Genomic DNA, 23,400 nt, shown 5'->3' on the forward strand with positions numbered 1-23,400 from the left:
TGAGATAGTATAGAAATGGCATTGAATCAGGCTGTTGACCAGAGGGGATAACATCTCTCAATTTCACTGGGCCCCATCACTGAACTGTTTCTACAACTGATGGACTCACGTTCGAGGTCTCCTCATCTCATGTTCTCGAGATTTATTATTTTTCTCTCTGTATTTTTGTATTTGCACAGTTTGTTGTTCCTTGCACATTGTTTGTCCATCCTGTTTGCTCTGGTCTTTCATGGATTCCATTGTGTTTCTTGTACTTACTGTGAATGCCCGCAAGAAAAAGAGTCTCACGATTGTATTTGGTGACATATATGTACTTTGATAATAAGTTAACTTTGAACTGTGATAAACTTAATGGATTTAGGTTTTAAATAAGAATATTTAGAATTAACTTCACTTTATTATAGGCATCCGTTAGTCTCATGAGACCATGGATTTGCACCTTGAAAAGTTTCCATGGCGCAGGCCTTGGCAAGGTTGTATGGAAGACCAGCAGTTGCTGGTCTCCCCTCTCCACGCCACCGATGTTGTCCAAGGGAAAGGCATTAGGACCCATACAGCTTGGCACCGGTGTCATCGCAGAGCAATGTGTGGTTAAGTGCCTTGCTCAAGGACACAACACGCTGCCTCAGCCAAGGCTCGAACTGCGGGCTTGATTTGGCCTGTACCTGGCCTGGCACTCATATCAATCGAACCTCGGGTCTTTCTTTGTTCACGTTGATGGGTCCGCTGTCTCGCCTCAGTTCTGCCACATCAAGTTGCCTCCATGTCTAAAGGGAAGTTACAGGCTATTGTTAGCGGTGAGAGTTTACCAGAAAAAGTGATATTAATAAATTTAGCGTTTCCTTCATTTTGCTTGCCACCGATAAGTAGTCACTGAGCTTCACCCAGTAGCATCTTAAAAAGTCCAGTTTGTCATGATGGAGTGCACTTGATAGTTGTGCTTTTGTATTGCATTCTCATGTGTCGTTGTCCTTGTCTTAGTCAGGGAGCAACAATCCAAAATTGGAGTATTTATGCCAAGTTGTGTGAAAGTATGCTGCAGCAGCTACAGAAGGTGAACGCACAGCTGCAAATGGAAGGAATGCGTAATATCTGGATAGTGAAACCTGGAGCTCAGTCTCGTGGCAGAGGTATGGGAACAGAGTCAAAGATCTAAAGTGACTTGAAGAGCTGGGAACAAAGCTAATCTAACTCATCTATAATCTATTCAAAGATAATCTAGCTAATCTAATCTATTTTACTGTGCTTTCTATTAAAACTTTGAAAATGATTAAAAAAAAAATTAGTTTAAAAATGAATCACTACATGGTTATTACTGTACTTCAAGCACACATTCCAGGAGGAAATGGATATTGGTTTCATACCTGTTGCAGCCACTTCAAAACAGCATGCTGGGACTCAAGCTGTGTATGAAGCATCTGATATGGAGGGCCCCCCTCATCTCCAATCAGGAAAGGTCATTTGCTTGTTTGAAAGGTAGAGAGACATTCATGAGTGACCGACAGTCTGTTCATCTGACAGAATCCACCAGCTTCTTCCCCTGCAGGCGATTGCCTGATTAACTGCTCAACTTTTCTACGAGTGAATGTTACTATAATCCAACTGAAGTGATTGTTTCATGAAGAAAAATGAGTTTTGAAAATCCAAACTTTAATGATGCAATGATAAGGCAGTGCAGGAAGAGAAAGATGAGAATCAGAGTTGGGTTTAATATCACTGGTAGATGATGTGAAATTTGCTGTTTTGTTGCAGCAGTATATTGCAATACATAATCATAAACTCTATAAACTACAAGAAGAACTATATATAAAAATGAAACTGAATAAGTAGTGTAAAAAGAGAGGAGAAAATTTTAAGTACTGAGGTAGTATTCATGGGTTCATTGTCCATCCAGAAATCTGAATGTGGAGGGGAAGAAGCTGTTCTCGAAACATTGCGTGTGTCTTTAGTCTCCTGTATCTCCGCCCTAATGGTACCAATGAGAAGAATGTGTACATACACAAAACCCTGATAGTGATAGGAAGGTCGTGTGAGAAAAGATATATTTAGCTCTATATATTAAGACCTTGTGTGCAAAAGCAAAGGTGTATGCTAATCACTTATAGGCACTGGTTAATTTAGGTGACTAGTTCAGAGATAGAAAGGCTGGTTCAAGGTTAGGGAACCATTGAGAACAAGTGAACTTAGTTGCAGGAAATTGTTAACCCTACTTCTTAGCAGATAGATGGCAGCAGGATAGTCATGAGGTAGAATGGAGACCAGAAGAGCCGGAGGAAAGAGATATGAAGACTTGATAGAGGAGTTAAGAATTTTTGAGAGACTGGAAGGATTGGAGGCAGTCCCTTACAGTGACAGATGGTGTAGTAGGAAATTTGGACCTGATGACTAAATAAAAAGGTATTTACTTCAATGGGTACTTGCCTCCTTTTAGCTGGCAAGAATCCTGAAATCTGGGAAACTTAGCCATCATGATTAGATTCAAAATAGTGATCAAGTCTGAGGCCCACTGCTTTTTTAAATAATATTTAAATGACTAACCAACCATTCACAAATGGGTAGGTTGGCTTCCTCCAATTCACATCCTTTAAGGCTGAGGTGAAAACTGATTTGCTCATAGTATAATATGGTGCAATGCTTTTATTTGGAGATTAAAATGCTCCCATTAGTTGTGTTCAATTTGGACACATTATTAATACAACAAATCCTTAATGAAAAGTCATAAGAGGTTTTACTAGTATGGCATGAGAAAGCAGAGAGCCTTGACATTAAACTTACGAAAGCAGAGATTAAGGAAAAAGATAAGAGGTGCTCAAATGGATATGCTGACAGAGGAAATGAAAATACGTTGTTTCCGGTGGGAGAAAGCCTGTTAATCTGAAGGCATAAAGTTATGACGGGAAAATGAACCAGAGGCAGCATGAGTTCAAGTCCAAATTTAATTGTCATTCAACCGTGCATGAAAACCCATGATTACAGCCAAACAAGACAGCGTTAATCCTGGGCCAAGGTGCAAAACACAGCAGCAACAGTCCCACATAATGCAAGGTACATATAGCACATACAAGGTAGCAAACATATGTAAGATATCAGTAAAATACAGAAAATATATATTCCAGGAACCTGAGTCTGTGAATGTTACAGCAATCTGCAGTTAAAAACAATATGGCTTGTCTTCTGCCGAGCAAGCACGAGGTGGGGCGGGGCGGGCGGCACTGACTCCAACTTGACATTGCGCCACACAGTGGAGCGTAGCAGCCCCAACGCCTCTCTCCTGTAAACAGGTGACACTGCGGTTTGAGGCTGAGTCCTCACACAACCAACAGCACGCGGCTCCCCTACCAACCGCCAATAAATCAGTGAATCGGACGTGCGGCATTTTTCATTAAAAGGGTCTTGTGATCACAAAAAAAGAGAAAAGTTTACCTACTTTTAATACAATTTATTGGATCTGGAATACAATGCCAGAAGTGGTGGTAAAAACAGTTCCAATAATAATTTATAAATAAATAAATAATATCGTCAATAATTATTTAAAAAGAAAAAACTTGCAGGGCTACAGGTGATGAACAGGGGAGTGGGAATAATGGAACTATACTGTATCTAGCACAGACACAATGGCACAAATGGCTGCTGTTTTGTTACAGATATTATGAATATCTTACAGCATGTTCTTCAAGTTTGTATTAATAGTCGACTCCTCAGTGTATTCCATCTTACTGTGACACCAAAGTTTTCTGAATCTTGGTAACAGTAAGATGGAGTGACAGATTATTCTTTGCCTGTCTCTGCAGGGATCACTTGCATGGACCGATTGGAGCAGATCATGAAACTAGTTTACGGCCAGCCAACTTTCATTGCAGATGGCAAATGGGTAGTGCAGAAATACATTGAACATCCACTGCTTATTTATGGGACAAAATTTGACATGCGCCAGTGGTTCCTAGTAACAGACTGGAATCCTGTGACTATCTGGTTCTATAAGGACTGTTACCTGCGCTTTTCAACCCAAGCATTCTCCTTGGAGCATCTGGACACGTATGTATATATTACATTGCAGCATGCATTTTGAATAATAAATCACCTTAGAATGTTATTTTGACTGCAAAAATAATGGATTATGAGTTGGTCTATTAGCCAAATTGGATGCAAGATAAGAATAACATTTCTCTTTCTTCCAAAGACATATAATCACTAGATGGAAACATAAAAATTAACAACACAAAAGACCCAAAGACCACAAAGTGTAGGAGCAGAATTAGGCCATTTGGTCCATCAAGTCTGCTCTGCCATTTCATCACAGCAGATCCATTTTCCCCCCTCAACCCCAATCTCTTGCCGCCCCCCTGTAATCCTTCATGCCCTGACAAATCAAGAATCTATCAACCTCTGCCTTAAATATACATAAAGACTTGGCCTCCACAGCTGCCTGTGGCAATGAATTCCACAGATTCACCACTGTCTCAGGAAATTCCTCCTCATTTCCATTCTAAAAAGACATCCCTCTATTCTGAGGCTGTTTTCTCTGGTCTTAGACTCCCTCACCACAGGAATCATTCTCTCACGTCCACTGTATCAAGGCCTTTCACTATTCGATTGGTTTCAATGAGGTCACCCCTCGTTCTTATGAATTCTAGTGAATACAGGTCCAGGGCCATCAGACACTCTTCAGATGATAAGACGTTCAATCCTGGAACTATTTTTTTGAACCTCCTTTGAACCCCCTCCAGTTTCAGCACATCCTTTCTAAGATATGCGTCCAAAACTGCTCACAATACACCAAGCAAGGCCCCATCAGTGATTAGTAAAGTTTCAACATTACATCCTTACTTTTATATTCTAGTCCTCTTGAAATGAATGCTAATATCCTATTTTCCTTCATCACCACAGACTCAGCCTGCAAACTAACCTTTAGGGAATCCTGCACAGGAACTCCCAAGTCCCTTTGCGCCTCAGATTCTTCGACAAAAGTGCATGACCATATACTTCCCAACACTGATTTCCCACTGCCATTCCTTTGCCCATTCAAGTAGTTCTGTAGCTTCTTTACTTCCTTAGAACTATCTGCCCCAGCAAACTTTGCAACAAAGTTGTCAATTCCATCATCCAAATCATTGACATATAGTGTAAAAAGAATTGGTCCCAACATAGACCTCTGTGGAACCCCACTAGTCACCGACAGCCAGCCAGAAAAGGCTCCTTTTATTCCCACTTTTTGCCTCCTGCCAATCAGCCACTGCTATACCCATGCTGGAGTTTTTCACGTAGCTTGTTAAGCAGCCTCATGTGTGGCACCTTGTCAGAAGTCCTCTGAAAATCCAAATACACAACATCAACTTATTCTCCTTTGTCTATCTTGCTTGTTATTTCTTCAAGGAATTTCAACAGATTGGTTAGGCAAGATTTTCCCTTGAGGAAACCATGCTGACTATGGCCTATTTTATCATGTGCCTCCAAGTACCCTGAAACCACATTCTTAACAATTGACTCTGACATCTGCCCAGGTCAGACTAACTGGCCTATAATTTCCCTTCTTCTGCCTCTCTGCCATGGACACGTAGGGTGACATCTGCAATTTTCCAGTCTCCCAGAATCTAGTGAGTGATCATTACTGAAGGTTGCATGGTTGTGATTATTATGCAAGAATGTGTACAATATCGACCTGAAATACTCAGTTTTCACAGGCATCCATGAACAATAGAACACCAAAAGAATGAACAACAGAAAAACATTAGAACCCCAAAGCCCTTCTCTCCCTCCCCTGCGCAAGCAGCAGCAAACCATCAGACTCCCCTCCCCCTCCCATTTCAGCAAAAAACCTCAGTGCCCACCACCCACCAAGCCACAGCAAAGTCCCCAAAGAGAGACCATGATCTGCAGTCAACAAAAACTATTGCTTACCCAACAGTTCGACATGCCACAGGCTGTCCCTCTCCCTAACAGGGGACAGAGAACACACACAAAATACTGGAGGAACTCAGCAGACCAGGCAGCATCTATGGAAAAGAGTGCAGTCAATGTTTCGGGCCAAAACCCTTCGGCAGTGTGTGTTGCTTGTAATTCCAGATTTTCTCTTGTTTGTGACAGAAATGTTACCCATTTCACAGCGAAAGGGGAGACTGACAAACAGTTACTGTTACAACGTTACAGCCTGCTGCATCGCTTTTTATTCTAAGCTTCTCTGATTCAAGTACCAGCAGCAAACTCTCCCCACCACAGAGAGAGAGAGAGAGAGGGAGAGAAAGATACATAGATAGATAACTATCAACTACAGAAACCTCCATCCGCAGCATCCACCGCCGCAAAATCCTGATGTTCCTTCTCCCATGGCACCACCAGCCTAGAAACATTTGTCCTCAGGGTTGCACCGCACACCTTCCATCCTGTGTAAAAAAAGTACGCAGTTTTGACTGCCATTGCAGATCAGGGACCTCAATAGAACCCCAGCTACTTTGAAGAAGAAGAGAAAAAAGAAATTAAAGAGAGGAATGTAAGCTGTTTATGCAGATGAACTTGAAGAGGCCGCCATTTGGTGCCATCTTAACTCCGCAATCTCTTCAGCCACCTCTTTCAGAACCCTGGGGTGTTCACTATCTGGTCCAGGTGATTTATCTACCTTCAGACCGTTCAGTTTCCAAAGAACCTTCTCCCTAGTAATGGTAACTTCACACACTTCATGACCCCTGACACCTGGAACTTCCACCATACTGCTAGAGTCTTCCACAGTGAAGACTAATGCAAAATACTTACTCAGTTCGTCTGCCATTTCCTAGTCCCTCAGAGGAAGCCTATTACATCCATTTTAGCCAAAAATTGATCTGAGGTTAACCCGACTTACCTGCTTTTAATCCACAGTCTTAGAGATGATAGCAATTCATGTGTTCATTGGATTTATTCCTAAAAATACTGACAAACAAAAAAAAGACACGTAGTACTGTGCAAAAGTCTTGGGTATAAATATAGCTAGGGTGCCTAAGATGTTTGTGTAGTACTGTAAGCTGTTTTTTTATATCATTTCCTGCGTGGGTTAATTTTGATTTGTTGTGAGACACATGATAGGAAAATAAACTTCTGTATCCTCTCTTCATTTGCCCTTGAAACAGCAATACCTGTGAGTCTTAAGTTTTGTTAACATTGGTAAATATTTAGTTGATACAGCACTATGAATAAAATCTTAGGCACCCTAGCTGTAGTATATATGTGCCCAAGACTTTTGGCACAGTGATGTATTTAACCATACAATTATTTGGCAATACAAATCATTGCATAGTTACCCTCCATATCATATCACTAGAAGTATGTCTTGGCTTTAATATGCTGTTAACATTGATAGTGAGACTTACCTCTTCTTACCTGACCAAGTTTGATTGATGGCAATTTTAAATTGAGATGGTGTAACTACCTGATCCAGTTTACTGGGATACATTGTAAATCACCAGATATGGTTCATTCATCTCAATGGTTAAAATACCAGAATGGACCCAAAGTCAGTTAAATTTTTCAAGAAGTTTCCTAGCTGCCTTGTGGGCTAAGAGAAAGGCATCTTGGGTACCAGATGGAAAACTAAGGTTTCCTCTACCCTGTCTTCTGTCTTCCGCAGGGACCACTCCTTCTATGACTCCCTATTCTGCTCATTACTCCTCACCCAACCCTTCCTGGCCACTGGCACATTCCACTGCTCTCGTAGTAGATGTAACTCTTGTCCTTGCATCTCCTCCTTTATTCAAGATTCCTTAATGTAATTTCCTGTACACAAGTGTAAAGGAGAATGAAGTAATTGTTACTCTGGATCTGATGGAACACAAAAAAACCCCACGAAAGATAAAGAAAGCAATAATGATAAAAAAAACAATAAATATAAATACTTAAGATAGCTTATATACATTGATTGTACATCCATAATGTGTCACTAGGCAGTAGTCAGTCACAAGATGATTGGTGACTAGTGTCACCTTATGGTCATAAGATGACTTTAGGTCACTTTATGGACGTACAATCAATCCATGTATATAAGCTATCTTACGTATTTATATTTGTTGATGACTTACTACAAGGTGACTGACAGAGTAGTGGCTGGGTTGGTGGATGGAGGTGTGATCAGGCTTACTGCTTGGGGAAAGTAACTGCCCTGGTGTGGATACTACATAGTCTTATCCCTGATGGGAGTGGAACAAACACTCCACGAATGGGGTGGGTTGGATCTTTCGTGAGGTAACTGGCCCTTTTCCAGCTCCTTTCTGTATACATGTCCTTGATAGTGGGTAGGCTGGTGCTGGTGATGCACTGGGCAGTTTTGACTACCATAGTAAAGCCTTCTTGATCAACACAGCGCTCTTTCTCTACCATGCAGTGCTGCAGCTTGTCAGGATGCACTCTACTGGGCATCTGCAGAGGGACATGAGTATGGATGTGTAAAGTCCAGCTTTCTTCAGCCTCCTCAGAAAATAGAGGCATTGACGAGCTTTCTGAGAGGTTTTGTGTTATCTGCACTCACAGGACTTTAAACTGCTTGCAATTTCCACAGCTGTGTTGCCAACGTAAATGGGGGTGTGAGTGGTGCGAGGCTTGTTGACATTAGAAAAGAAGTTATTTGCCTTGCACCAGCCCTTGAGTTCTTCCACCTCCTCTCTGTAGGATGTCTCGTCGTTGTTGGTGATGAGCCCCACCACTATCATGTGATCAGCAAACTTGACAATGTGATTACTCGAGTTTATGTCCTTGGGTGGAATTGCTCGTCATTGTCCAGGGACTTAAATTGTCCTCCTAGGTGAGGCAAAGGTTGATGTGTATTTCCTTCAACCTTGTGGCCTCCTCTACATATCGACAGTTTTCTTCCTCCCACCAATGCCACTCGATCTGCTGAGTTCTTCCAGCAGTTTGTATATTACTCCAGTTGTCAACATATGCAAAAATTAATCCAGTTGTGCAATTTCTACTTCTTATTTATCCATTTTGAAGAAGCTTATTAAATATCTTTCATATTTGCCGAATGATTTGGTCAATTTTACAGTTACATAAATTGAAATTGTTCTCAAGGATTCTGTAGTGAAAAGTTTTCTGGAAGTATTAACCTATTTAATGATCTATTATAGAGAAATTACATTTTGCTCTTTGACAGTGTACATATGTGCAAAATGGATTGTCCTGCTTTCAGCTGTCAAAATGTTTTGGATTCAGAATTAAAATGTTTATTACCACTGAAATATGTCATAAAATGTGTTGTTTTGCAGCAGAGCATTGACTGTAAATTACAATCAGAAACATTTATAAAAAAAACTAAGTAGTGCAAAATGAGAACAAGAATCATGAGGTAGTGTTCATTTGTTCATTTTCTGTTCACAAATCTGACGGCAGAGGTGAAGAAGCTGTTCCTGAAATGTTGAGTGTGTGCCTTCAGGCTCCTGTATTTCCTTATTGATGGTTGTAATGAGATAGCAATAATTCATCTCTTCATTTTGCTTCATATTGAAATTATCAGTTCAGTATCACCTATCTATAAATTACCTAAGATCTTAAACAAATACATTCAATAGGGGTTCCAACCAATTTAAGCTAAATATATTAATAATTTACTAAGGACCAGCAAAGATCAAATGATAAAATGTTATGTGATCCCCTTTAGATAACAGCATGCAAATAACTCCAATCCATCTTATAGCAACTAACATATTTCTCTTTGCATCCTTTAGATCAATTCACTTGTGTAATAACTCAATCCAAAAACATTATGTGGCCTCCTCCAGTCGCCACCCTTTAGTTCCTAAAGATAACATGTGGTCCAGTAACCAGTTCAAGGAATATTTGAATCAATGTGGTTTTACAAACACCTGGGAGGATATCATCTCCCCTGGCATGAAGAAGGCAATTATAAATACCATGCAGATTATGCAGGACATTGTGAAACCTCGGAAAAACAGTTTTGAATTGTATGGAGCTGATTTCCTGTTAGGGGAGGACTTCAACCCATGGCTGATTGAAATTAATTGTAGCCCCACCATGTCGGCCTCAACACCAGTGACAGCAGCATTGTGCAGCAGAGTCCAAGAGGACACTATTAAAGTTGTTATCGATCGCAAGTTTGAGAAGACGTGTGGCACAGGACAGTTTGAGCTGTTGTATAAACAGGTAATGTAAAATGTGCAGCAAAGCATGACCTAGAGGCAAAAGATGCTGGAAATCTGGAATGTGGCCAACCTTTTTAATTCCAATTCTCATTCCTGTTCTGACACATCCGTCCATGGCCTCCTCTTCTGCCATGTTGAGGCCACTCTCAGGCTGGAGAAGCAACACCTCATATCGTCTAGGTAGCTTCCAGCCTGATGGCATGAACATTGATTTCTCCAACTTCCTGCAATGTTTTCCTTTCCCTTTCCCTCTTCTTCATTTCCCCATTCTGGCCTCTTACCTCTTTTCTACACCTGCCTATCACCTCCCCTGGTGCCCCTCCTCCTTCCTTTTCTCCTATGGTTCACTTTCCTATCGGATTCCTTATTTTCCAGCCCTTTACCATTCCCTCCCACCTGGCTTCACCTATCACCTTCTAGCTTTCCTTCCCCTCCCCCCACTGTTTTTTATTCTGGCATCTTCCCTCTTCCTTTCCAGTCTTCATACAGGGTCTCGGCCCAAAACATTAACTATTTATTCATTTCCATAGATGCTGTCCAACCTGCTGAATTCCAGCATTTGTGTGTGTTGCTTTAGATTTCCAGCATCTGCAGAATCCCGTGTTTAAAAAATGCTGGAAATAGGTCAGACAACATCAGTGGAGAGAGGAGGAGTGTCACATTTCAGCAACAAAAATCTGATCACGACATGAGCTCCAATGTTGTGTGCACATTTAGACTGGTTTAATTGTAATGGGCCCTTTTCTTTTTCCTATTAACTGTTTGATAAACCTGATATTGATAAATATAATTCCTTTATAATTCTATACGATGCACGATCTATTATTTTTGCTGATCGATAATTGTGTATGAGCAGTATTTACACAGCATTTGCTCAAATTGAGGTTCCTTAAATCAGAATTCCTAATGTTCCCCAAATCATATTTACAATATACTAGACATATATTGTTTATGAAAGGTAGCTTTCTCACCCAAGTCACATGGCTGTTAACAGAGATAGCTAATGAGCTGAGTGCGTTTATGTGCCCTGGTGAGAGGGTTACGTTTTGTGGTTGTTTTCAGATGCTGTGTGAGTGCTGTTTTAGGATTGATTAAGTGATTTGTGTGTTCAAGCCAGTTGTTAAACTAGTGTCGAGGAAAGTGATGAAGGTATTTTATTATGGATGCCACAGGGATTAGGGTTTGGTGTGATTCACAGTGGTTATCCACAAATAATGCTTGTGTTCTGAGTGGGGTGGATATTTGAAGCCCCAATGAACTGTTACTCAGAGGGCTGAGTTCTGTAGAAGTACTGGGGCAAGTTACACTGGTTGAACAGTGTTTTGATCAATCAGCTGGTAGGGATGCTGTGTTAGTCCAGACTAGCAGTGACATAACTGAAGTTGTACTGCCCAAAACATTAGGAGAACCCAGAGAGGTGAGGCAAGGGCAGTCTATATTATTAGAGAAGGCGGGGTTGGGGGGGGGGAGAATGCAGCTGAGGGTGAAGACCTTAAAGACAAGTTGTTCTTGTTTCTGTGAAGTGAGGGAAATGAGTGATCTGATGTGAAAAGTCAAATAGGTCATTCGGCAGTTGATGGAAATTCTGAGTTGGCTTTAGCGATGATATCACTGGTTAATAAATGCCAAAGTGTACCTGCAGAGTACCAAAGTTATCCTAGACTGGGAGAGTTCTCTGGAGTCAAGCCCACACCCGATGGGGAAGAAGAATGAGGCTTGGGAGGAGCAGACATCTCGGTGACTGGATCAGTGGCAGTGCTCAGATAACATGAAAGGACAGTGACTGGTAGAGAGTCTAAAAGGCCCCAAGGCAGAAAACCCATCGGTCATGTCCATGGGCTACATACAAGCATTAAGAAATGTTTTTGGCACAACGGACAGCCCAGCTGCACTTATGATGAGGTTTAGTCATACATTCCAGGAGAAGGGGGAGCCTACATTCTCAGGCTGGAGAGACGGCTGCTTTCCTTGCAGCGTAAAGGGGCCATTCCATTGGCTGAGGTAAATCGATTAAGAATGGAGGAGGGTGTGTGCTCACGCAATGTGATTGCTTTAAGCATTCGAATGACACATAAGATACGTTCCCCTCCCTCGTTCGTTTGTTGAGCTGATCAGAGAAGTCAGAGAGGAGGAAAATGCGAAGGAGGAGTGGGAGGCCTTCTCAGCAGGGCAAAGTCCTCAGTAGCAGCCTCTGTTGCTGAAGCCACACGAGTGGGATTTTGCAGGATGCAGTGAAAAACCTGCACGCCGAGGAATCTTGGTTAATGTCGGCTAGTGCTGCCACTGAGCATGACAAGGCCAATAGGAAGCCGGACCCGCTGGTAGGACAGGGGTCTCTTGATGAAGGAAGCAACCGGTATTTTCTGTTACAATTGTGGCGAGGATGGACATTTCAAGCAGGAGTGTGAGGGACAGGAAAACCTTTGGAAAGTAACCCAACGGTTACTTAAACAGAAAAGGAAGTCAGGAAACTTCAGAGAGACTGAGTAAGGGAACGGCCTGTCATTTCGAGGGGAACATATTCCAATCAATGTACCAAGGAAAACACAAAAGTGCAACACCCTATTCTTGAAGGCATTGTGGAACAAGTTCAGGTGTATCCATATAGATCAAGGGTATTTATGCAAGAGCCATGCTCAACACAGCTTCTCAGCTTACTCTACTCTACAGATCCTTTTACAACCGGTATTTGATGTATTTACCATTGACAGCACTCAGTGCCCTAGAAATCTGTGGCCTTAGTACGGTACTGATGATTACCCATAGGATGGTTACTTGTCGTTGAAACTGGAGTTTTCGGAAGCAGATGTTGGAGTAGCTGACACCCTTGATACACTATTGTTGGTGTGTCCTGATCTGGTTGAAAAAGGGAAGCTTCCATTATTGTGGGAACAAATTCTATTGAGGGAAGACTCACGGGAGCATGCAAGAGAGAAATGGAGAGAATTTTTTGAAAACCTTCTCCATTCACTTGGTGTTCAGATGCTTTTGAAAAGGTGCAAGTTCCTCCTAAGCAGGGTAATAGGCAGAAATGAGGGACTGTGTGGTACACCCAGCCCGAACCGTTGTGCTACATCCTGAGGAAGTAGCTAGAGTGATGGGAAAGCCCAAGTTCCTGGAATGCCCGACTCCAAGGCCCTCCTGGTGAATGCTGCAGAGGATCACGGAGAAGAGTCACGCTAACCTGCTGGAGTGCTGGTGAGCCGTGAACTGCAAAAACCTTCGGCTGCCCATGCAATCAGGATGACTGTGATTGTCGGGAATACCTCGAAGAGAAAGGTCACCCTCATACTTGGGATACCAGTTGCACATCTTTTTCAAGTGACTGTAATGTCTAGTTTTCTGGTGAGAAAACCAGGAGAGAGACAGTATCCTGGATTGGGAAAGTTAACAGCAAAGTCATTTAATTTTGGTAACTCCCTGGTACACAAGGAATGGAAAAGGAAACTAACAGAGAAGATGTTAAAGCTTGAACATCTTTTCTACTGATGAGTTCAATGTGGGCTGCTCCAAGAGAACTCGCCACACTCTTCGAGTGACAGAGGATACGCGTTTCAAAGAGAGGTCTCAATGGTTAGTTTCCTTTTCCATTCCTTGTGTACCAGGGAGTTACCAAAATTAAATGACTTTGCTGTTAACTTTCCCAATCCAGGACACTGTCTCTCTCCTGGTTTTCTCACCAGAAAACTAGACATTACAGTCACTTGAAAAAGATGTGCAATTGGTATCCCCCTCCCTTCTTCCATTCTCCACTCTGGCCTCATACCTTTTCTCACCTGCCCATTACTTCCCTCTGGCTCCCTTCCTCCTTCCCTTTCTCCTATGGTCCACTCTCCTATCAGATTTCTTCAGCTTGAGCCCTTTACCTTTCCCACCACACCTGGCTTCACCTATCTGCTTCTAGCTATCCCTCTTTCCCTCCCCCACCTCTATATTCCGGCATCTTATCCCTTCCTTCCCAGTCCTGACGAAGGCTGTCAGCCCAAACCGTTAACCGTTTATTCATTTCCATAGATTCCAGATTCAAAAAACTTTATTGTCATTCTAACCGTACATCAGCTCTGCAGGGCAGAATGAGACAGCGTTTCCCAGGAGCAGTGCAATCATAACATAACAAACGCAACACTAAATAATAAACATAACAATAAATTGTAAAACGCAACAGCCTCATCAGTTAAAATCAGTTATAAGTGTCCAGTGCAAGTTAAAAGTGTCCAAAGCAGAGCCAGGTGGAGCAGCTATTTAGCAGTCTGACTGCCTGTGGGAGGAAGCTGTTTAGTAGCCTTGTGGTTTTAGATACTGCCTGACCTGCCGAGTTCTTCCAGCATTTTGCGTGTGTGTGTTGCAAAGGAGTTCCAACATCTGCAGAATTTCTTGTTTTCCTTTATTAGCATGCAACTCAATGTGCTTTGATTCTATAACCTTCTGACTTTATGGTACCAGTGAGAGAAGATTTTTGTTAGCCTCTTGGTAAAGTAGCCTAGAATGCTAGAACTGTTCTTTTCAGACAGACATTTCAAGAGGGATATGCTTCATAGAGACTAGTCTATTACAGTGTGAAGGTTATGTACACTGAGGAAGGGAAATGCTTCCTTTTGCTATAAAGTGGGCACTAATCTGAGCATTTTGGACCTGAATTAACTAAACATTTATGGAGGTGGACGTTTAAAAAAAAGTCTCTGCTGCTCATGGTTTTCTTAACCCAGACATCCCACCTCTCCCGGAAGTTCCGGGAGTCTCCCCGCATATTGATAGCGGCTCCCTGACGCCCACAAATTATATACAATATCCCGGAAATTGATTTTTTTGAGAGGGAGAGGGAGAGGAAGAGCGAGAGAGAGCATCCTGATTGATCTCTCTTCGTGCTAAGTAGACCTATCAGTTTTCTCTGTGGGCGGGTTTTACAGTCCACCTCAAAAATAATGACAGTGTTGCTCACTGCAGTATTTGCAACAGTGAATTTTCTATTGCTCATGGTGGGTTAAAGTGTAAAAGACATGTTGAAGTGAGTTTAACAGGTGTCATCGGTTCATTGGCACAACTAACATTATTTAAACTAGCTGGCTAGCTGCTAAGGAGCTACTCTATTGATGTCCTACGTGATGCGGCCAAACTGCCTGTAGACTTGCTTAAAGTTGTAATAGAATAAACATGATAATATAAGTACATATTTTAATGTCACGTTTTCTACAAATACCCAACTTGGTTTACAGATTAGATAAAATCACTAAACAAGGTATTACATACATCCTTGGAGGTCGACCGGTGGGGGCGGCGGTGTGGTGCTACCTCCCTGAAATTAGTTTTTGCAGGGTGGGATGTCTGTTAACAACTGTTCATCACTTTTGGTTCTGGGACAATATCTGATATTTTACAAACATACAGTCGATTTATTGCATTCTCTGCTGTATTCAACTCATGGGAAGCGACATAATCTGTGAATTTAGGGTTGTGGACCAAATGGAGCTTCTATGCAAAATTCTAGGCAAGAAAAGGCTCTGTGGTTTCTCTGTCGGCCCTTCATATTCCTTGCAGTATAACTCCAAGTCCACCTTGATCTATCAGCCTAAAACCTTTAGAGAGAAAAAGTAGATATATACTCTAAAATAACGTTACTTTTTGTTAAACACTAAAAATTATATCTAATCACTTTAAGTGAGTAGAGTCCATATGACAACTTTGGTAATGAGAAGGAAGTCTGAGAATTGGAGCAGGAGTGCGGAGGAAGCCATTTTTGAATTTTTTGGGTTTTTTTTCCATCGGCGTTCAGAGTGGCGGGACTGCACAGGCGTGTGTCATCAGGCAGTGAAGCGCGGAAGATTTAAAAGGAACAGAGCCTTATACAGCGGGCAGCAGAGTGAGCCGGGAGCTTCGGCTCAACAGGCTTAGGTGGAAACAGGCAAGGCAAAGAGGGTTTGGTTTTCATTTTTTGTTGTTATTTGAGGAGAGGGGCAGTATGAGTGTGAGGGAAGCTTGTTGTTCTCAGTGCTGGACGTGGGAGGTCATGGAGTCTCCCAGCCTCCCGGACATCCACATCTGCGCCAGGTGCGCCGAGATGCAGCTCCTAAGGGACCGGGTTAGGGAACTGGAGCTGCAGCTCGATGACCTTCATCTGGTCAGGGAGAGTGAGGAGTTGATAGAGAGGAGTTACAGGCAGGTGGTCACACCAGGGCCACGGGAGGCAGACAAATGGGTCACGGTTAGGAGGGGGAAGAGGAAGAGTCAGGTAATAGAGAGTACCCCAGTGGCTGTGCCTCTTGACAATAAGTACTCCTGTTTGAGTACTGTTGGGGGGGACAGCTTACCCGGGGGAAGCGACAGTGGCCGTGCCTTCGGCACAGAGTCCGTCCCTGTAGCTCAGAAGGGTAGGGAAAGGAAGAGGAGGGCAGTAGTAATAGGGGACTCGATAGTAAGGGGGTCAGATAGGCGACTCTGTGGACGCAGTCCAGAGACCCAGATGGTAGTTTGCCTCCCTGGTGCCAGGGTCCGGGATATTTCTGATTATGTCCAAGATATCCTGAAGTGGGAGGGTGAGGAGGCAGAGGTCGTGGTACATATCGGTACCAATGACATAGGTAGGAAAGGGGAAGAGGTCCTGAAAGGAGAATATAGGGAGTTAAAAGGGAGTTGAGAAAAAAGACTACAAAGGTAGTAATCTCGGGATTACTGCCTGTGCTACGCGACAGTGAGAGTAGGAATGCAGTAAAGTGGAAGATAAATGCGTGGCTGAGGGATTGGAGCAGGGGGCAGGGATTCAAGTTTTTGGATCATTGGGACCTCTTTTGGCGCAGGTGTGACCTGTACAAAAAGGACGGGTTACACTTGAATCCTAGGGGGACCAATATCCTGGCGGGAAGATTTGTGAGGGCTACTGAGGTGACTTTAAACTAGAATGGTTGGGGGGGGGGTGGGAATCAAATTAAAGAGACTAGGAGAGAGGAGGTTAGTTCACAACAGGGGGATGGGAACAAGTGCAGAGAGACAGAGGGGTGTAAAATGAGGGTAGAAGCAAAAAGTAGTAAGGTGAAAACTAAAAGTGGCAGGCCGACAAATCCAGGGCAAAAATCCAAAAGGGCCACTTTTCAACATAATTGTGAAAGGGCTAAGAGTGTTGTAAAAGCGAGCCTGAAGGCTTTGTGTGTCAATGCAAGGAGCATTCATAACAAGGTGGATGAATTAAAAGTGGAGATTGTTATTAATGAATATTATATAGTTGGGATCACAGAGACATGGCTCCAGGGTGACCAAGGATAGGAGCTCAACGTTCAGGGATATTCAATATTCAGGAGGAATAGACATGAAAGAAAAGGAGGTGGGGTAGCATTGCTGGTTAGAGAGGAGATTAACGCAATGGAAAGGAAGGACATTAGCCGGGAGGATGTGGAATCGATATGGGTAGAGCTGCATAACACTAAGGGGCAGAAAACACTGGTGGGAGTTGTGTACAGGCCACCTAACAGTAGCCGTGAGGTTGGGAATGGCATTAAACAGGAAATTAGAAATGCGTGCAATAAAGGAACAGCAGTTATAATGGGTGACTTCAATCTACATATAGATTGGGTGAACCAAATTGGTAAGGGTGCTGAGGAAGAGGATGTCTTGGAATGTATGTGGGATGGTTTTTTGAACCAACATGTCGAGGAACCAACTAGACAGCAGGCTATTCTAGACTGGGTATTGAGCAATGAGGAAGGGTTAATTAGCAATCTTGTTGTGAGAGGCCCCTTGGGTAAGAGTGACCATAATATGGTGGAATTCTTCATTAAGATGGAGAGTGACATAGTTAATTCAGAAACAAAGGTTCTGAACTGAAAGAAGGGTAACTTTGAAGGTATGAGACGTGAATTAGCTAAGATAGACTGGCAAATGATACTTAAAGGGTTGACGGTGGATATGCAATGCCAAGCATTTAAAGATCGCATGGATGAACTACAACAATTGTTCATCCCAGTTTGGCAAAAGAATAAATCGGGGAAGGTAGTGCACCCGTGGCTGACAAGGGAAATTAGGGATAGTATCAATTCCAAAGAAGAAGCATACAAATTAGCCAGAAAAAGCGGCTCACCTGAGGACTGGGAGAAATTCAGGGTCCAGCAGAGGAGGACAAAGGGCTTAATTAGGAAAGGGAAAAAAGATTATGAGAGAAAACTGGCAGAGAACATAAAAACTGACTGTAAAAGCTTTTATAGATATGTGAAAAGAAAAAGATTGGTTAAGACAAATGTAGGTCCCCTACAGACAGAAACAGGAGAATTGATTTTGGGGAGCAAGGACATGGTAGACCAATTGAATAATTACTTTGGTTCTGTCTTCACTAAGGAGGATATAAATAATCTTCCGGAAATGGTAGGGGAGAGAGGGTCCAGTGAGATGGAGGAACTGAGGGAAATACATGTTAGTAGGGAAGTGGTGTTAGGTAAATTGAAGGGATTAAAGGCGGATAAATCCCCAGGGCCAGATGGTCTGCATCCCAGAGTGCTTAAGGAAGTAGCTCAAGAAATAGTGGATGCATTAGTGATAATTTTTCAAAACTCCTTAGATTCTGGACTAGTTCCTGAGGATTGGAGGGTGGCTAATGTAACCCCGCTTTTTAAAAAAGGAGGGAGAGAGAAACCGGGGAATTATAGACCGGTTAGCCTAACATCGGTGTTGGGGAAAATGCTGGAGTCAGTTATCAAAGATATGATAACAGCACATTTGGAAAGCGGTGAAATCATCGGACAAAGTCAGCATGGATTTGTGAAAGGAAAATCATGTCTGACGAATCTCATAGAATCTTTTGAGGATGTAACTAGTAGAGTGGATAGGGGAGAACCAGTGGATGTGGTATATTTGGATTTTCAAAAGGCTTTTGACAAGGTCCCACACAGGAGATTAGTGTGCAAACTTAAAGCACATGGTATTGGGGGTAAAGTATTGATGTGGATGGAGAATTGGTTAGCAGACAAGAAGCAAAGAGTGGGAATAAACGGGACCTTTTCAGAATGGCAGGCGGTGACAAGTGGGGTACCGCAAGGCTCAGTGCTGGGACCCCAGTTGTTTACAATATATATTAATGACTTGGATGAGGGAATTAAATGCAGCATCTCCAAGTTTGCGGATGACACGAAGCTGGGCGGCAGTGTTAGCTGTGAGGAGGATGCTAAGAGAATGCAGGGTGACTTGGATAGGTTAGGTGAGTGGGCAATTTCATGGCAGATGCAATTTAATGTGGATAAATGTGAGGTTATCCACTTTGGTGGCAAAAACAGGAAAACAGATTATTATCTGAATGGTGGCCGATTAGGAAAAGGGGAGGTGCAACGAGACCTGGGTGTCATTATACACCAGTCATTGAAAGTGGGCATGCAGGTACAGCAGGCGGTGAGAAAGGCAAATGGTATGCTGGCATTTATAGCAAGAGGATTCGAGTACAGGAGCAGGGAGGTACTACTGCAGTTGTGTAAGGCCTTGGTGAGACCACACCTGGAGTATTGTGTGCAGTTTTGGTCCCCTAATCTGAGGAAAGACATTCTTGCTATAGAGGGAGTACAAAGAAGGTTCACCAGATTGATTACTGGGATGGCAAGGCTTTCATATGATGAAAGACTGGATCAACTAGGATTACACTGGTTGGAATTCAGAAGATTGAGGGGGGATCTTATTGAAACGTATAAGATCCTAAAGGGATTGGACAGGCTAGATGCAGGAAGATTGTTCCCGATGTTGGGGAAGTCCAGAACGAGGGGTCACAGTTTGAGGATAAAGGGGAAGCCTTTTAGGACTGAGATTAGGGAAAAACTTCTTCACACAGAGAGTGGTGAATCTGTGGAATTCTCTGCCACAGGAAACAGTTGAGTCCAGTTCATTGGCTATATTTAAGAAGGAGTTAGATATGGCCCTTGTGGCTCAAGGGATCAGGGGGTATGGAGGGAAGGCTGGTACAGGGTTCTGAGTTGGATGATCAGCCATGATCATACTGAATGACGCTGCAGGCTCAAAGGGCTGAATGGCCTACTCCTGCACCTATTTTCTATGTTTCTATGGTGTAAGTATATTGTGTTGAATTCCATTTAACATTCCACATGACCACAAACCAGCAAGGAATGAATTCAATCCCCCTTTGAAGGGGGCCCCTTGTTGGTCAATGTTGACCATGGATATTGCGACCAAGCTATCCACGTGATATGCAAGGCAGGGCAACACGATATGGAGGGAAAGCTGTTGCCCATGCAGCAGGCTCCCCCTCTCTATGCAGTTGATGAATTCAAAGGAACAGAAGAGACCAATACTGTTAGGCACGAGTGGTGTCGCAGGAGTTGCAAGTCAGTATTGAAGTCAACATAGGACTGCCTTAGGGACTCCAGCTCTAGATTTTTCCTTGCGGTTTACTCTGGAAGCCTTCCCCATAAGTGGGTATAGCCACAAGCAGCTGAGGTTTTGTTATCCAAGTTTTCCTTCTCCTAGATGAGCTGCCAACCGTGGCTGGTAAGCTCCATTTGCCCACAGCAACTGGTTTTAAGACAGCAGTAACCCACCTTTGCACCTTTTTCTGTCAGTAGAAACAGTTTTGCTAGGCTTCGTAATTAAGCTACGTGTAAAGGCCAGGAGCTCGACTTGGTTGTCGGAGGCTATTTGAGACACACGATATTGGGATCATTTACTAAAATAGTGGGACTACCCCGCTCAGCTCTGACAACTTTAAAGAACATTTTGAAGAACTGTACCATATCCATGTGGTTATATATGAATCAATACAGGGCAGCATGATATTGTAGTGGTTACTGCAATTGCTTTATAGCACCAGCGATCATCAATTGGGATTCAATTCGCACGCTGTCTGCAAGGAAATTTTGTATGTTGTTCTTGTAACCCCATGGGTTTCTTCCAGGTGCATCTTCTTCCTCCCACATTCCAAAGATGTACAGTTAGGGTCAGAGAGTTGTGGGCATGCTAGGTCAGTGACAGTTGTGGGCAGCCTCAGCACAATCATCACTGATTTGCTTTGACAAAAACAATGTATTTCACTGCATGTTTCAATGTACATGTGACTGATAAAGATTATGACTTTAAAAATTAGCTTTATCTAATAAGGTTAGTATTTTCTCAAAAAACTAAACAAAGTTTTGCCCAATGATATATTCATTTAAATAATTTACATTATCCATGATACTGATAGTAAATAAAATATTGCAAAAACTATACTGACTTGATTTAATCTGTTGCTTTATTTTCAGAATACAGCAAACATCCCTCTATACCTAGGAATAAATTTGCTGGTTGAAGGATCAGGCATCAAGAAGCCGCCCGTATTTACTCAGAGCTCTGGGATACACAAAAACTTCCAGGTCTGTCAAGCTCTGCAAAAATCTAATACTGCCAGAGTACAGATCGGCCAAAGTTCCATGAATTATCATGGAGCCAGTTCAGCCAATACTGGAAATGTCAAAAATAAAGATGTTTCAAAAGTCGTCATCAATCCAAGCAAACCAAAATGTTCATTAACTGACCGAAAACATGAATTTTCAGATCATCCTATTTCTCCTAACAATTTCATGAATGCAAGGAATTCTTTTATTCTTTTCAATTCTGGCAATGGAGAAAGTCCTGTAATTCCCAATCATAACACTGTTGCAAAAGTTCCATTGAAACTCACACATTCCTGCAATGTAAAATACCCCAATAATTCCAATAGTGCAAACCATTGCATAATTCCCCAGAATCCCAACGATGCTAAAAATTTATCTCCCAAGAATTCCAGTGTTGCCAAACATACATCGATCTTTGTTAATTCTGACAATGCAGAGGATAATACTAATTCCAGCAATACAAAAGATACAATAAATGTTACCAGTTCCAGTATCACAAATGATGAATTGAATTCCAAAAATTACACTGCTGCAAACAGTTCTGTTGATGATAATACTTCCAGAATTGCAGGAAAAGCATCAAATTCCACCGATCATGTTGATACAGACAGTCAGTTACAAGCCATTAAACCAAGCATTACAAACAATTCTCCATTTCCCATTCAGACCAGCAAAACCAAATACCTTATCAATTCTAATAATTCTAGTCATGCAGGTAATATAGCTCCCAAACATATTAATTCAAAGATGCCCAACACTTCTCAGGATTCCAACAATATCCTCCAAGATTACAGCAGACCCAATCATAGTAGCAAAGGGAAAACTCACAACAATTCCAAACACAATGGTAAGACAAAGAATTTGCATGTTTCCAAACATTTCTGCAAAACAAGAAATTACAATAAGATGACAAGTGTTTTAAGCAATCATAGTGTTCTGAGCTCAAGTGTTGCCAAGGCTTGGGATGACTTGGAGGAAATGAGAAATAACATTGTCGACGCAACTCAGGGTGGTAAAACTGAAAACAATACCAAACTTCACTTTGCTGACAAAGTGGAACAGCAATATGAAATGCCAAAGCTGAGCAAGACAGGCGGAAACAGAGGGTCTGAAAAGCACCATTTGCCAACAAAGACCACAGTCTCACAAGTGAACACATCTGTGAACCACTCCCTCTTTCCTGGTCAACAGTTACACAGAGACCGCCTCCGGGTAAAGTTGAAATATTTAAACTTAGACCTGTTGGACCTGAAAGATAAGAAACACTCGAGAGCTTCAACTACTGCAGATGCAAACAAAATCAGAGCTCTCCATGAAAAGTCTATCCCATTGCGTTACTCATACAATACATCACGGTCACAATCAGAGGACACTAATATTCCACAGCTTCATATTACTGGCCTACAGACTCATTTTAAAGCTTCAAGTGACAACAGCAAAAAGTACATTGAGACCCAACAGAATACAACCATCAATCTAATGAACAGGCATCTGCTAACAAGTTATTTTCCACTCTTTCAGTAACTATTGCTGTGCTGGTCTATCCTGTCCATTTGTTCCAGAACAAGTATGGGGCTCTTTTAATCATCTAAGTACTTAAGTCCTCTCCGGTGTTTCCAGTCTCTCAAGGTCCATTCCAACAGATCATTTGCACTGCTTCCATTAAAGGACGACTTTGCTGATGGATCCTTGCCAAATCAGTCACCAGAACAAGGACAATGCATTCTGCAAGTTCCCATAGAAAATGATTCTCCTTGGAATATATTTTTTTACTTTACGAATGTTAACCTTACTGAACATCAACATTATTAGCAGTTGTTTTTGAAAAGCCATTTTGTTACTTTTGAAAAATAGTGTTTTGTAATAGTTTAAAAGACATCTCGGGTGATGTAGTTGTATCTGTGAATTTGGAAGTCTTTGTAATAATGAAT

At 42.2% G+C, this 23,400-nt stretch overlaps 1 protein-coding gene across 1 annotated transcript in view; it reads left to right on the forward strand.

Annotated features, from left to right (window-relative positions):
- The window catches only part of ttll3 (tubulin tyrosine ligase-like family, member 3), a 106,569-nt gene extending 83,576 nt beyond the window's left edge, over positions 1 to 22,993 (forward strand). The window contains exons 14-17 of the mRNA XM_063068458.1: positions 982 to 1,130; positions 3,792 to 4,035; positions 9,687 to 10,122; positions 21,338 to 22,993. Coding sequence (XP_062924528.1) covers positions 982 to 1,130; positions 3,792 to 4,035; positions 9,687 to 10,122; positions 21,338 to 22,993 — 2,485 coding nt within the window. The remainder of the gene's footprint in view (positions 1 to 981; positions 1,131 to 3,791; positions 4,036 to 9,686; positions 10,123 to 21,337) is intronic.
- Positions 22,994 to 23,400: the final 407 nt, after the last annotated feature.

The sequence above is a fragment of the Mobula hypostoma genome, chromosome 15 (assembly GCF_963921235.1).
Source record: "Mobula hypostoma chromosome 15, sMobHyp1.1, whole genome shotgun sequence".
NCBI classification, from domain to species: Eukaryota; Metazoa; Chordata; class Chondrichthyes; order Myliobatiformes; family Myliobatidae; genus Mobula; species Mobula hypostoma.